The following is a 16,149-nucleotide window of genomic DNA, read 5'->3' on the forward strand; positions in this document are numbered from 1 at the left end:
CTTAATGATTTTTACTAAAAATCATTATTATCACCAACAAACCGAGAGAAAACAAACAGGGAGACGCTGTTCTTATTCATATCTGATGAACACATTCATTTCCTCCATTCACTCGCATCCATGTTTAACATGTTTCAGAGCACAGAGGAGGACAGCAGTCACCGTCTGGCTTAAATGAGTAGAGGACACATTCGTGGACACAGATCCTTGTTCACTGCGCTGCTGTTTACAGGTTAAAGTCTTCATCAGAACAAACACTGCTAACTGTACTTTGCTGCTCGCTGTCCTTGAAAAGCAACAGCTGACACGATCCGCTCAGTAAATGTCCTTTTACCTGTAAGCCTGGTTTAGTAACCTGTCCTAATAAATTTGTGTTGTATTTCTTATAAGGGGCAAAGTGGTGTCAGCCCTGCGCTGAGAGGGCTGTGCTCATCCATCCGTCCTGTTCTAACAAAGACACGTTTCAGGAACACCTGTAGTTCCCTTTTATTCATATAGCATCAGTGAACAAACACACGTGTTACTGTAAGGTGAAGACCCCACAGAGTTAATGCAGGACAAACGTTCACTCGGATTCATTGATGAAGTGAATGCAGGACTACGTGTGTGTCCTTCTCATGAGTGGACACACATGGATGTGAACCACGCGTGTTTGGCTGAGCCAAACAACCGCAGCAGTGATTCGAACCTAAAGTACTCTGGATACTGTTACTGTACAAATACTATTACATGTTTGTTGGTCAGGTGTCCTGTAGGAAGAAAACACGTGAATGTGCATGAACGCGTTTACATGAGGACAAAGTGACTTCAAGGGAAATACAAATCTTCACATTTTGATGTCTGTCAGTTATTTTGTTCATGAAGTTTTAATTTACGAATTTTTGAGCAGATGGTGTAAAAGGTTGTAACTGTATCGAAGTGTAAAGATATAAAGAAATTAATTTAATGAGTTACAGTGAAAACCAGTGTCTGTAAATGATAAACACGACTTTCAGTTTTTCTATTCATACAAATTTTATTGTGAAGAAACGGAATTTTCCGTTTTAGAGTTGAAGGAATGTCCGTAAATAGTAGAGAAATTCTACGGAATCTTCTGTTTTACCGGAAAAGTTCGTGAACTTCAGTAAAAGATCTACGATTTTTTTTTACCCGAGCGAGGCCGCATCTGTCCACGCCAGTATAAACCACAGCACAGGATCCACCCACTGCAAATTAACGACACTGCACACTGACAACCCCAACTGCGACTACACCTCCCAGCCACCTCCTCCCAGCTTCCCCGACATTAAAATACCGAACTTATAGACCCCACACACACCCCCACACCCCCAACCTTTCCCCTGAACAAGCATCCTTTATAGGATGCTTGTTCAAGGCTGCAGTTGGTCCAGAATGCTGCAGCTCGTCTTCTGACACGTACTAAAAGATGTGAACACATTTCCCCGGTACTTGCCTCCCTTCATTGGCTCCCTGTCCGCTTCAGAATTAATTTTAAAATGTTATTGTTGTTACAAAGCCCTGAATGGACAGGCTCCCGGGTATTTGTCTGACCTCTTGCAGACTTATACCCCCCTTAGATCTCTTAGATCAAGTGATCTTTTGCTTTTAGCTGTACCAAGGTCGAGGCTGGTTCATGGAGGTGATCGAGCATTTGCAGTCGTAGCGCCTAAGCTGTGGAGTAATTTACCCCTACACATCAGACAGGCTCATACTGTCAATCTTTTTAAATCTTATCTTAAAACACATTTTTATTTACTGGCTTTTAATACAGCATGAGAGTTGTTTGTTAATTCATATTTGGTGTTTGCTTTTAATACTCTAAGTTGTTTTATTATGTATGTTGTATTCTGGTACAGCACTTTGGTAAACGCTCCTGTTGTAATTAAATGTGCTATATAAATAATTAAACTATTAAACTATTAAACTATATGCATGCGCGACGGGATCCCAGAGACAGCAGCTGATCCGGCGGGGTCTGGAGTCCCTACCTAAACACGGCACCCATCCTCCCCTCCTCACCCCCGAACATAACAGCCTTTCCATCCAGCTGGATCGCCGGTGTGGTGCCAGGGTTGGTATCCCCAGACGATTTGTTTCCCCTGCGTCGGGAGCGCGCACAGGGCTGTCCGAATCACGGATGAACACTATCTGTCGTTTTTAGATTTAGTTCACAAACACTTCTTATAAAGACGTATTACTGCTGAAATATTAGCGGCGTTGGCTCTTTAAACAGTAAAGTTACAGGATACAAATAAATATGAGCCACGGTGTGGAAATGATGCGCCGCGTGAGAACTTTTAATGCATCATTTTCTCCTGTAACCCACAAACACTCATCAGTGCGCGCTCCCGACGCAAGGGAAAAATTCTACCCTGGCACTCTGACACGCCCACGCGTGATGTTAACCACTCAGTTCCTACTGTGAGAGGTCCACAGTTCATCCCGATCACATTACAATAATTTAATAACATATTATTAAGATACAGAAAACTAGATCCAGCTTAAGGAAAAAAAGTCCACGGAGACCAGTGTAGAACTGTGTTGGTGCGGGAGGCTTTTACTTTGAAGGGCGTGGCAGGAAGCGGTGGTAGGTTTGATGTGGAGAGCTGAGAGGAGCCCGTCTGCGTCACAGTGTAAGTAGAGTTTCTGGGAGCTGCTCGTCTTTCTCCGAGGCTGTGGAAGCTCCGCTCCGGGCAGACAGGAGGTGAGTGACCGGGCAGAGGGCCACCGAGGCCGGCCGAGCATGTCCACGACACCGCTGTCTGTGTGTGGCTGTGTCGGTTCCGCAGGGAGCAGTGACCGGCGGGCACTCCGGGGCCGGTGTTCCAGATCAACTGGCGTTTAGATCAACTGGCGTTGGTCGAACAGATGTGTGGCAGTCTTGCGTTTCAGGAGCTGCTACCGACAAACCAGCAAAAAAACGCCAAATGTGTCACCTGTGACACTTGTGAGGTTGTCTCAAACACACTCCGTCAGTCTTGATGCTGTTGAACAACAAAATGTTTAAAATGTGGCGAGTTTACCTGGTGATATCCTCGTGCGCGACGCGATCGCGAAAACAGCAAACAAGTAACACCACGCCGATGTTGTTCACAGGACAGCAAGAGTAAACGATCGGGAGACTCTTGTCGTCGTCATCGTTCCCCTCGCACGGTTTATTCCTCCGAATTCAGCGTTTTTGCTTCACAACTACAGCGAGCAGTTTACTTTGTGCACTAACATGGAGTCGAGTCAACCAGCGCCACCTCTGGCCAAGTGCCACAGCCTACAGCCAGATCAACTGGTGACACACATCTGCACCACGTTTTAATTCGTGTCATGCACATTTGTACCTTTCAATTGTGTGTTTGTGCGTCATGCAAATAAACCTTTGAAATGAATGAAATGATATCATGTATTTATTATCAGCCTACATTTGTACAAAATTCCAAATGACATACACATAAGAATCACCATCCTGATATCAATACTTTTGCACATACGAAAAATGTCGTGAACACACTAATATTTCACCAGTGTTGTAACATCACATGTCGTTAGCATAGTCTGTCTGTGTCTGCCCTCTGCAAACAAACATGTTAGAGTTGGTTGTGATATACAGTCTGCATAAGTGTGGTCAATCTAATAAACATTTATAAGGAGATGGCAGTTACTGTGAATGTACAGCAGTTACACAGTGATTAGTAATAAACAGCCAGACAATGACCCTGACAATCTCATTCAATCTTGCAGATTGCACCTTCTGTGGAAAGTGGTACCACACGGTGTGTGTGGACTTCCCTTGTGCAGAAGGCGACTACAAATGTTGTGGGTGCTAAATAAACAGAAAAAATTGATCCCTGTTGTCTTTGCTTACTGATTGTTTTCAGTGTTGACAATCCACATTGCTGGCATTGCATCTTTCAACATGTTTGTGGGTAGATTTGGATGTACCAGGGGTAAGTGCAGCCACTCAGCCTCTACTCACTGTGATCATAGCAGCAGGTGCAGATGTGTCACAAGTTAATCTAGTAGTGGCCTATGGTCATGTGTTAGTGGTGGGAACAGTCATATCCACTCACTCTCACTGGCTGTTTATTACTAATCACTGTGTAACTGCTGTGAATTCACAGTAACTGCCGTCTCCTTACAAATGTTCATTAGATTAACCACACTTATACAGACTGTATATAACTCCAGCCATGTTGATGAATTGCCTATATTGGCTGGAAATATTCATTTTCAGGGAAAAGACACAGACAGACGATGCTTACAGGATGTGATGTGACAACACTAATGAAATATTGATGTGTCATATTTGTCCAAGGCGTATTTCATTGTTATGGAAAAAGAGAATATTAAAATCATGATGACCAATTGGAGTGGTGATTTCTATGACTTTGTGTATATAATTTGGCATTTTGTACAAATGTAGGCCAATAAGGAATATATGATATCATTTCATTCTTTCCAAAGGTTTATTTGCATGACGCACAAACAGACACAATTGAAAGGTACAAATGTGCATGACACGAATTAAAACGTGGTGCAGATGTGTGTCACAGGTTGATCTGGCTGTAGGCTGTGGCACTTGGCCAGAGGTGGCGCTGGTTGACTCGAGTCCATGTTAGTGCACAAAGTAAACTGCTCGCTGTAGTTGTGAAGCAAAAACGCTGAATTCGGAGAAATAAACCGTGCGAGGGGAACGATAACGACGACAAGAGTCTCCCGATCGTTTACTCTTGCTGTCCTGTGGACAACATCGGCGTGGTGTTACTTGTTTGCTGTTTTCGCGATCGCGTCGCGCGTGAGGATATCACCAGGTAAACTCGCCACATTTTTAAACATTTTGTTGTTCAACAGCATCAAGACTGACGGAGTGTGTTTGAGACAACCTCACAAGTGTCACAGGTGACACATTTGGCGTTTTTTTTTGCTGGTTTGTCGGTAGCAGCTCCTGAAACGCAAGAATGCCACACATCTGTTCGACCAACGCCAGTTGATCTAAACGCCAGTAGATCTGGAACACCGGTTTATGGTGTTTAACTACCGACTAGTAGGGGAGACCGGGGATGGTTGTAACGTGGGTCAGTTGTAACACTTCCAATTTCTCCAATCACGGCTAAGTTTCAAATGATGTGACTCATCCTGTGCATGCCCAATTCAGTTCTGCTATCACATGTGAAAAATCAGCACATTTTGTCAAACACAGACAATTTAACATGAAAAAAAGTAATTTGTATGCCAAAAAGTAAGTTTTTCTACTTTATTTCAATGTTTAATAGCATTATCTGCTTTGCAGTTAAACTCATCAAACTTAAATTATGTTATTTGTATGTCTATGGGGATATATTCTGTGTAAGTCTTTAGTGCTAATGTTTTAGCCATTGGCTGTAATGTTAGCTAGTTCATGGCTATAGGAGTCTGGGTCAGTTGTAACAATAATGCAGATGTTACAACTTACCACACTATTACTTTAACTTATATTAAACAAGTTGGGGCAACGACACCAGCAGAGAGAGGTTCACTGGTCACCTTTGTATATGCGGTTAATGCCATTGGCAACACAATTCCTCCACTGTTTGTGTTCTCACACATACATTATGCAGACCACTGTGTCAGACACCGCTGTCTGTGTGTGGCTGTGTCGGTTCCGCAGGGAGCAGTGACCGGCGGGCACTCCGGGGCCGGTTTATGGTGTTTAACTACCGACTAGTACACGCGAGCAGGGGCCAGACTGTGGAGCGGACACCGACCAGCCGCGTGAAGTGATAACAACAACAATGATCATCATGATAACAATGATAATAGGGATAAGTGACTGATCAGAAAGTCAATCAGGGTGTCCGTGGTCACTGAGACTGTGTGTTGTGTTCCTCTGAACAAAGCGCTCATTAAACTAATCTGGTTTTGCCTTTTATTGTTTTAAACGTGGGAGAGTGGACAGGTTTCACCGTGGGCTCAGATTATTATATCACGATCTGTCACTCTGACAAACACCACGCTGACTAAAACTACTGTAATGCGCCAAATCACAACAACAGCGCCTTGAGGCGACTTTTGTTGTGATTTGGCGCTATATAAATAAAATTGAATTGACTTAAGTGCACGAGACTGTCCAGTTATTATTATTATTGTTGTTGTTTAGCAGCACGGTGGCGCGGTGATTAGCGCTGTTGTCGGGTCTTTCTGCGTGGACTTTGCGTGTTCTCCCCGTGTCTGTGTCCAGTCTGGTCTGTCTCAGACTGGCGACCAGTCCAGCGTGCAGGGTAACTGGGAGGCTCCAGCCCCCTGTGACCCTGACAAGGATCACCAGATGATGGATTATCGCTATTGTCACTGTTATTGTTGTTGACTGTGTTGTGAGTAGGGCTGCTCAATTAATCGAATTTTAATCACGATTACGATCTGGACTTTCAACGATCATTAAAAATGAGTGAGCCGATTATTAGCCCCTCCCTCGTTTATCCGCGACACCTTAAAGGCCGGTCCGTGAAAATATTGTCGGGCATAAACCGGTCGTGGCGCAAAAAAGGTTGGAGACCGCTGATTAAGAGGACCCGAGGGAAGCTCGGAAAGCTAAGCAGAAGTTATTTGGAGAGGAGAGTGACTGCCGTTGGTTGAAAAGACAGGTAAAAAAAAAAACTTCAGTGGTGTTGCACACTATGTTATATTATTTTTTAAAGTCATTGTTAACCCTTTAAAGCCGGTCAGAGCAGCACGCTCCGTTTTGTGTAACTACTTTTAAATCCCTGTAGAACCGGAACCGCGTAAGCTAGCGCAATAATTTGTTTTGCATATGGGCGATCGTGGCTCAAGAGTTGGGAGTTCCCCTTGTAATCGGAAGGTTGCCGGTTCGAGCCCCGGCTCGGACAGTCTCGGTCGTTGTGTCCTTGGGCAAGACACTTCACCCGTTGCCTACTGGTGGTGGTCAGAGGGCCCGGTGGCGCCAGTGTCCGGCAGCCTCGCCTCTGTCAGTGCGCCCCAGGGTGGCTGTGGCTACAATGTAGCTGCCATCACCAGTGTGTGAATGTGTGGATGACTGGATGTGTAAAGCGCTTTGGGGTCCTTAGGGACTAGTAAAGCGCTATATAAATACAGGCCATTTACCATTTACCATAAGAAACCGGAGGAGTTGTACTTACATCTGATGCCATCAGCTTGTCCTCGGTCACGGTTTCCTTCCACAAAAAGCTTTGCAAAAATTGCATAAAAAGCGCTTGCAGGAACAAAAGCATAATATTCCAGAAACAGGCTTCGCCGATCAGCTGTTCTTAACACTTCCCACCGTGAAACAGACGTCAGCGCGAACTATCACATGTCCGCCATTTCCTGGCCAAAACCGGAAGTGACGTCATTTTCGCGGAAATGTAGTTTTTTACTTGTAGGCCTTAAAAGCCTATACTGGTCATGTTTGACTTTTCTGAATAGTTGCTGGGATGCTTAGAACTCGAATTGCACTGCTGGAAATAGTTTATTTTGATGCACCTGCTGTTTTCTTTGCAAATTTGCATCATAGGATTGTTTTTTCGTTTTTCCTGCAGTATATAAAAATTGCTGTATCTCCAAAATAAAACTATGAAGACACTCAAAATAAATTTCCTGTTGTAAACTATTTTTTGCAACTTTTTTGTATTTAAAGTTTTGAGGGACAAACCTCTTAAATTTCTCCAAGTAGAAATATATGTAAAAAAACCAAAAACGATTTTCAATTTGTTTTTTGTAGTTTATTGCACTTTTTTGCAATTAATGTAGTTACTATGGACTTAATGCATACATATTATTAAAATATGGGCTATAACAGTTGTATAGCAACTTGAAATGCTCCCATAAATGGCACTACAACATGTAAAAAATTAATATAAGCTCTGGTGGACTTGGTTCTAGTAGGTCTTAAAGGGTTAAATAAATATCGTCAAATAATCGAGATCTCAATTTCAGTGAAAATAATCGTGATTATCATTTTTGCCATAATCGAGCAGCCCTAGTTGTGTGGTTTTCACGTGTGGTTTTTCAAACACCATACAGTAAACCTTTGATGTCCTGGTGTTTCACGCTCATGAACCGTCCTCATCGTGATGTTTTCACTGAAAACAGGAACTGGGAGACTTTCACAGCGGTGCTGAGGCTCCCAGCCTCTGGACCAGACTCGGGGTCCTGAGCGTGTTTCCAGTCAGTCTGCACGGCTCCTGTTTTTGTAAAAGAACGTCAGTTTTTTCTGCAGCTGCCGTCTCGTGAACACTGAGTAAAAAGTTCACCTTCAAGCTTTAACTCTGGTTTCTAATAATGTGGTAGAAGTGATGCACGTGGGAGGATGTGAGAGTGCTGAGTACAGCAGGGCGATATTGCCACAAATATTTATCACGATATATATTTGAAAATTTGCGATAACGATATAACCGACGATATAATTGATGCGAGACAAAATACAACTCCACAACATTACTAGCGCAAAAAGACAACCTTCCATTTATTTTCACTTAAACAAGAAGCTGGTTTTTATGTACATTAAAGCTTTATAAAAATGTAACAGTGCAAATGCAAATTCCTTGCTGAAAGTTTAACCAAAAGGCATTTCCAGTAGAAATGGGCTGACATATCCTGAGCATAACCATGTATAATATCCACTGAAGTTAAAAAGAGGTGCTTTGCAACATTAAACTGCAGTGTGCAGTACGCATTTTTCGTACCATAAGGATTATAAGGCACATTAAGCGAAACAAAGCAGTCAGATAAATCAAACTTTATTAAACTCATTCTTCTTGCTTCCTCCACTTCTGTACCATTGATTCATTAATGTTGAATTCTCTGCAGCTGCTCTATTCCCATGTTGCTGCAGTATATTAATGACTAACCTCGTATTGTGGATGGATTATCTCAGTTGTTCTTCTGACTGAAGTTTGGTCCGTTTACAGCATCCTGCCATGCGATTGCATTTGTCTCTAACCATGAAGAACCTTCACGTTAACTTTTATCGAGTGGAAAAAAGTTAGCGTTCATCCTCCAGCTTCACTGTGTTTATGCTATGCTAACATAGCTGTGTAGCTAGCGATCACGTAGCACATCATTATATAGCAGCTAGCCCAACTTCAGTAACCCTACAAACGTCACTGCTGTTTAGTTTCCTGTCTTCATTTATGTTGGAAGTGATAGCAGAGCTGTACGTTTGAATTTTTTCAGAAATCTCTCAGTCAGGACATGCTATATCATGTTTAGGTGGAAGCTAGCGAGCTAACTTCCTGCTAACTTCTAACTCCGTTAAATGTAATAACTTTTGTTTTCATGGATGCCTGGAAGTTAAACTTTATAGTTACACCTGGTAAAGCAGCAATGCTGATCGTTTTATTAAAGATGAAATAATTTAGACAGTTTTTAACGCTCAGTGATGCTGCAGTGTTCGTTTGACCTGAAGTATACGGAGTTTAGGACCCAGATTACTCCCAGATTTAAGGGCATCTTAGTCCGACAAATACGACAATAACAACGGCCGCTTGCATGTTCTGCAAAAAAATGTGCTTTGTCGTGTATCTGACGGACAAACACCAAACCAGTTCCACATCACGGAAGTTGCACCATTTTTACAAACCAATTCTGGTTCATCTGTTTCACTCAACAATCCGCCATGTGCGTATGAAAACAAAGGCACTGCGCATGCGCGCTTTACTCATATTCTATCGCTATATTTCATTTTCCTATCGTTGCCTAACATTATACCGCTATTACCGTGAACGGTATAATATGGCCCAGCCCTAGTGCTGAGGCAGCAGGGCTGGGCTCAGCGGCAGAGGAGGAAGAGGAGAGAAGGGGCCAGACTTGCTGTGATGTCATCATTCATGCTTGATGCAACATGTTGACGATGTTGCCCACAAGTCTGAGAGTCTGTCTCTCTCTGAGCGTCCTCTCCCCTCTCTCGCCGTTTGCAGTGCGTCACTAAATGTTGTCTTTTTAGTGTTTCATCCTGTTTCCCTGCTCTCTTCCTGTGAAAAGGGGTTTTTGTCACCGCTGTCTGATGGTGGGGGTTTTCTGTCTTCAGGATGAAGCGGCTGCAGTTGGGCAACTAACTGAGTTTATGTTTAATTGACTGAAAATCTTTTCTCGAACTGAAACAATCCGAAACATTACAATCGTCTCGTCGATGAGATGTAAATGTAGATGATGTTTCGCTGCAGCTGGACCGCGTGGTGCTTCCTGGCTCTCAGCGCGTTTGCAGACGTGACGATGGCCTGTCTGCCTCTGCTGCTCTGCCTCAGCTTGCTGCTGCACTCAGGTGAGTCATGTAAAAGCAGTCAGGTGTTCAAATACCGTCCTGCCCCACCCACACACAGGCTGATACCTGTCAGGTATACTTTGGATCCTCGTGACTCATCAGATTGCCTCACATATTTTCTCTTTTCTTCCTCTCGCAGAGCTCGCTCATCCGCCTCCCGCACCTGTTAACCTGTCTGTTGACTCTCTGAACTTCCGCCACGTCCTTCGGTGGAAGCCCGGCGACAACACGCCCCCTGGGACAGAGTACGGGGTCTTTGTGAGGTAATTTGTCCGCCGTCTGTCCTCACGTCCTGTCACTCTCAGCCTGGTAACATGAAGACGATGGTGCTCACATCAAAACCCAAAAAACCTCTGAGCTCTGTGGGTGATGTAGAAACGCAAAGTTCAGACGCTTGAAGGATCAAGTTCAAGCTCAGCTGTGACTCCAGGCTTTTATTAACACACACACACACACACACACACACACACACACACACACACACACACACACACACACACACACCTGAGATAAAGGACAGGATTAAACACCTGTAAATAAAAGTGTTGCATCAGCTGCGTGTTTTTGTCAGATGCTTCCTGTCGAAGTTCAGAACACGATATTTTTTCTAAAGGAGGGTAAAAGTCCCCCTGTAGCCTGCTGGGAAATTCCACTGTTGCTTCTTCTTTTTTACCAAAAGAACGATTCAAAAATAGATTTCCTGTTTTATTTTGTAACTCACACAAGTTTGTCTGCACTTTTCTTCAGATCAAAGAAAGAAATGAAACAACAGAATAATTTCATTTTTAATTATATTGTAATTATGCAGCTATACAAAGTTAGTTAGTTACAAGTTTTTTTGTTCATATTTTATAAAATCAAAGGAAACAGTTTCATCTTTGCAGTTTATCCAGAAGAACAGATTTCATGGAGACAGACGTTCTGGTCTTTAGACCCGGTGTCGTGTCCACGTGTGACGACATCAGAAACATTCGAGCCAAACTCATCGTGACATGGGAAACATAAGCAGCTCGTTAGGTTTGAAAAGCTGCATCTGAGCAAAGCAGCAGACTTCTGAGCTTTTTAATTAACATCTAAACTCCTCTCTTATTCATGAATGGTAACCTGACAGTAAACGTCCAATCAGAAATCAGCTTTCGTTTGAATCTAGGACCAGCTGGATTCGAGACATGAACAGCTCATCGTCGCTGTTTGAGCAAACAGTCGTAACACAAAGCAAATGTTTCTTTTACTGTTTTTGTCCTTCTGATCTAAAATGTTCTGTTTGTCATTGTTCAGTGATAATAGAAAGAAGTGGAAACAGCAATGCAACATACCAACGCAGCCCCAATGCAACCAAACATCTGGAACATCGATGCCGCTGATGCTACCAGAGTGGAACTTTCATTATTACCTGCAAGTCAAAGCGTTCTTCAACCAAACCTGGTCTCCGAGGTCCAAAATAATTGTGTTTGTCCCTTACAAAGAAAGTACGTCAGCATGAGCGTCTTCTGGGTTTCACACTGGTGCATTTGGATTTAAGTGTGTCCCATAATCCAGATCAGGCTTTGATTGAACTAAAATCTCTGGACTGGTTGAATCTTTACCAAAAGGTGACCGCGTGTTTTCTTCTGTTTACAAGCTAAATTAGGTCCTCCAGAGGTCTCACTGGTCGGATATGAAAACTACATCCAGATCAACATTTCACTGCCTTGGCCCGATGACCTGCCAAACTTTCCCAGTATCCAGCATTATAACGGCTTCAGAGTCTCATTTCGGATCGGAACCGATGGAGAAATCCAGGTAAGACATCCATTTCATCCCAACATCAGCGTGCAGATTTAGACCTCAGCTGGTATCTTCATTCTAGAGTTCCTTTAAACCTGTTTGAGGCTTCAGTCACATGGGCCTACAGACCATCCTGTCCCTGAGCCAGCGGTCGCTGACTGGTGTCCAGGCGCGGCTGTAAAACACATATAGTACATATACGATATAAAAATGGAAATGCAGCCAATCACACAAAGGTGCAGATTTGGCTTAAAATAACCTGGTTGCACAAATATGCACACCCTTAAACTAATACCTTGTTGCAGCACCTTTGCCTTTTATCACTCTAATCAGTCTTTTTGGGTAGGAACCTATCAGCATGGCACATCTTGATGTGGAAATATTTGCTCACTCTTCTTTGCAAAAAAAACGTCCAAATCGGACAGATTGCGAGGACATCTCCTGTGCACAGCCCTCTTCAGATCAGCCGACAGATGTTGGAATTCAGGTCTGGACTCTGTCCGGTCTCTTCCAAAGCCTCAGCCTTATTCCGGTGAATCCATTCTGTTGTTGTTCTGGATGTGTGCTTTGGGTCATTGCTGTGCTGAAAGATGAAGTTCCTCTTTATCTTCCGCTTTCTAACAGAAGGACGAAGGTTTTGTGCCAACACCAACTGGTAACAGTAGTTCATGTTTAGAAGAAAAGATCCCAGCTCACTGATTTGATCGGGGCAATAGTGCCTAAAATGTTGCAGAATTTTGCTGAGAGATCTTTTACTCTGTGGTCATCTTTCGTGAGTAGTTTTATGGACAAAACCCAGCAGGTCATTCAGTGTTCCCTTAGTGCTGATGTAAAGAGATAGCTTATGTAGGCAAGTATATTTCTCCTTTTATCAAGAAGCAAAGACAAAAAGGGGGGAAAAAGAAACAGGGCAGGGGTCGGTGGTTGAATCATCCGTCCCCACCAATGCCACAACCAAATCTACGCCCTTGCAATCACAGCAGGCTTCTGCCTAAAAGCAGGTGTCGGGTTGATTGACATGAGGAGACTTTGACTTTGAGAGTCACCTGTCAGAGCAGGTGTTGCACACCTGGTCAGGCCTCCAAAGGTGTCTTCATGGCCGCGTAGAGGTCAGAGGAGAAAACGATGCTGAGGATCACACCAGTGGGTCGTGGACAAATCCCAGATGTGATTTTAATGACACGTTTCCTCCTTCTTTGACTTGCAGACGCTGGAAACAGAAAATAAAAGTTTTATCCTTGAAAACTTAAAGAAAGGGGCGGAGTACTGCATAGAGGTGAAGCTCAACACCAGAGAACTAAACAACCATGAGCCGTCTGCCTGGAAGTGCACCTTCACCACGGCGGTGGACCAGCAGAGAGGTGAGCTGATGTGCAGCCGGTAAGGCGGGCGTTGTTGCTGAATCAGAGCATAATGAGCTGCCACAATTCATCTGCCTCCTTATCTGTGTAAATATGCAGAGGGAGTAATTACTAACACATGCCAGGGCTGCCCCTCTCGCCAGTGGGACTCCTCCCCCAGCCACCTGCTCCACCCATCCCTCCCACAGCACAGCCACAAACCACACCCCTCCGCTGTACTTCGGCTGGTTCAGACGGTCGTCTGCATGGAATAATGTGTGTCTGTGTGTCTGCAGGCCTCACTTTAGGTTTGGTCATCGGCGTCCCGATGGTTGCCATCTTCATCGTCACGAGCTGCCTGCTCCTCCTCTTCTACACGGGAGTCATTTGTAAACTGAAGGAAACTGTGCCCAGAGCTCTAATTGTAAGAAATCCAGTTTCATGTGCACTCTAACACCTGTGGTTTGAGAGATTTTATAATGATGTGTTTATTTCTGCTGTGAAGTTGAACATCGCCTTCATTTCATCCATGAGCGTCTCTCAGAGGACAAAGTTCAAACGCTTTGAAGCTCCACAGTCGTAAAGCTCCTCCAGCATATTGTGATTTGCATTTCCACAGAAGGACCAAAGTCCTTCAAAGGTTAAGCAAATGAGTCAGCTGAGCTGAAAACGACTTCTGTTTTGCCCTGCTGCTCTGTGTATATCTTGCTTCAGTCTTAAATATGATCAACCTATCTCTAATAATCGGCTATGTACCACAGGCCTTCAAGCTGGCTGTAGTTAAACCTTTACTCAAAAAGCATCTCTAGACCATCTCTAGATCCTTGAAAGAGTAGTTGTCAAACAGCTAACAGATCACAGTGACTGTCCCCAGAAAACAGCTTTGGCTGATGTGTTTGTCCTGCATACTTAGACACAGCTGTGACTCGATGATAGACATCTTCAGCAGAGTTTGCCTCTGTTCCTCCTTCTCAGAGCTTCTTTCTCTTCTCTTTGTAGACGGCTCTAACCAAAGGCTACGTCCTGGCCCCGCAGCCCACCGTCCCAGATCCCATCTCAGTTACCTCGGAGACCGGGGAGCATAACAATCACACAACATCACCTTCTGCCAACATTGACGATGTCTCAGAGGACGACGATGATGGCAACTATGTGAACAGAGCAGTGGATCTCTCCTCGGGGGAGAGCTGCTGCTGTGAGGAGCTGTCTGGCAACATGTCAACGAACAGCGAGCCAACGGCAGCACTGGACGCTGGAAGCTCAAGGTTATTTGCTAAGGTGAAAGTAACGGCGCTGCCTGCAGAGTCTGACGAAGGCCAGGTGGAGACGGAGGTGGAGGGAGCGCAGCTCTGTTTGGTGAAAGAGAGGAGTCGAAGTGGAGTCTGGGGACAAAGTCAGGACGAGGAGGTGACGAAGTCCAAAGAGGACAAGGAGGTGCGGGACATCTCCGGCAATGTCAACCTGTTCTCAGTCACCCTCGCCTCAATGGCTGCACGCGATGGAGATGAGGAGGACGTCACAGGCTTTTTGAAAGAGTCCAGCCTGGAGGGTTTACCTGCCACAGACTCACAAACTGAATCAGATCACCTGACACCTCAAGTATTCCCGACACACACAGACCGCACTGCGAGCAGATGTGAAGGCAACAGCACGGACACGCTAACTGAAGAGGAAGAGGAGGAGTTCTCGCCCTATTTGAGAAACAGATGATACTGATGTGTGCTGCTCTGAGCGTCGATGACTCGCAGGGTCTCCTCGTGTTTGTAGACCAGCTTATTATTTGGTGCTGCAGGTCAGAAGATCTGCAAATGAACCAGCCGGATTTTCTGTGTCCGACTTTTTGACTTGTTTGACTGTGAACGTAAAACTGATGCTGCCAAATGGGGTCCAGACACTTTTTAATGTTGTTTGAAAATTAACATAAGCATTTTAAGAAAATCAAAGGAAACTGTGACATTTCTCTTTCTAATGTTCTTCATTAAATATAGATTTTAATGTTTGCTTTTCTCCTGGTTTCCATTCTCTGTACTTCATAATTAAGTTTGGGTCATCTCACGCTGGGTCTCAGGAAAAAATAACCACAAACTATATCACATGACTTCTCAAAGGTACTGGGAGCCTGTAAGGTAAGCGTCCGTGCTTCCACAACATCACGTGATTCATAGCTGGACTGGCCCGGTATGCCCGATGGCGATTTTTTGTTTTTTTTTTAGGAAGGCTTTCAATTGAACTCAGTTACACAGCGATAAAAAGAAACACAAAAAATGGCAAGAAGCTGTTGTATTATCAACTGCAATAGCCGGTCGCATGACAGCCACGGAAAGCCGACGGGTAAAGAGATCGGTTGTTATCGGATTACGTCGTTGAAGAGAAATTGTTCGAGCCATGTTTCCGAAGTGACAAAGAGGCGACTGGATATATAATGAAAGGTGTTGGATTGGCCAATTGGTCATGATCGACTCTGGGCTGGACCAATTACAGCCGAGGAGGCCGGATGCACCCTCCCCCTTGTTTAGCAATCACGTGATTTTCGCGCATTGCATGCCGGGAACTCGTGGCAAAACAATCCAAGTACCGCATCAAATGCAAGCATTTGCAGCACCGCAAAACGTTCATTCTCCGGTTCCAATGCCTTCTGGTTTTTTCTTTGACGCACAAAAAAAGGAATGTACAAAACAAAAGGAGAACAATGCCGGTCCGTACAAAGACAGACTCGACGAAAAGACAAAGAAAAGATACAAGAAAAAAATCAAAGGAGTGAAAGGGTTAGACCAAGCCTATTCAAATGGCGGCCCG

At 44.2% G+C, this 16,149-nt stretch overlaps 2 protein-coding genes across 4 annotated transcripts in view; both read left to right on the plus strand.

Moving 5' to 3' along the window:
* The first annotated feature begins 2,558 nt into the window (after nucleotides 1-2,558).
* Nucleotides 2,559-15,353, plus strand: LOC146651676 (uncharacterized). Of its 3 annotated transcripts, none has more exons than XM_085384766.1 (8): nucleotides 2,559-2,704; nucleotides 10,149-10,246; nucleotides 10,386-10,509; nucleotides 11,525-11,715; nucleotides 11,868-12,028; nucleotides 13,221-13,374; nucleotides 13,650-13,777; nucleotides 14,353-15,353. In XM_085384766.1, the coding sequence occupies exons 2-8, from the start codon at nucleotides 10,198-10,200 to the stop codon at nucleotides 15,061-15,063; spliced, it is 1,518 nt and encodes a 505-aa protein (XP_085240892.1). In that variant the 5' UTR covers nucleotides 2,559-2,704; nucleotides 10,149-10,197; the 3' UTR covers nucleotides 15,064-15,353. The 3 variants fall into 3 exon arrangements, with proteins under 3 accessions (XP_085240892.1, XP_085240893.1, XP_085240890.1); XM_085384767.1 differs by lacking the exon at nucleotides 2,559-2,704 and adding an exon at nucleotides 4,588-4,802; XM_085384764.1 differs by lacking the exon at nucleotides 2,559-2,704 and adding an exon at nucleotides 6,474-6,611.
* LOC146651677 (uncharacterized) overlaps nucleotides 6,516-16,149 on the plus strand; it is a 55,959-nt gene continuing 46,325 nt past the window's right edge. The window contains exon 1 of the mRNA XM_085384763.1: nucleotides 6,516-6,611. The gene's annotated coding sequence lies outside the window, so the exon portion shown is untranslated. The remainder of the gene's footprint in view (nucleotides 6,612-16,149) is intronic.

This window comes from Rhamphochromis longiceps, linkage group LG16 (genome assembly GCF_057381845.1).
Source record: "Rhamphochromis longiceps isolate RC_006_pf linkage group LG16, R_longiceps_female_GT1.1, whole genome shotgun sequence".
NCBI lineage: Eukaryota > Metazoa > Chordata > Actinopteri > Cichliformes > Cichlidae > Rhamphochromis > Rhamphochromis longiceps.

Bases quoted from the DNA above. Each gene is read 5' to 3' on its own strand.
- LOC146651676 (XM_085384766.1), top strand. From the start codon at position 10,198: ATGGCCTGTCTGCCTCTGCTGCTCTGCCTCAGCTTGCTGCTGCACTCA. The intron at 12,029-13,220 runs GTAAGACATCCA...TTTGACTTGCAG, and splicing joins GAACCGATGGAGAAATCCAG to ACGCTGGAAACAGAAAATAA. The intron at 13,375-13,649 runs GTGAGCTGATGT...GTGTGTCTGCAG, and splicing joins GGCGGTGGACCAGCAGAGAG to GCCTCACTTTAGGTTTGGTC.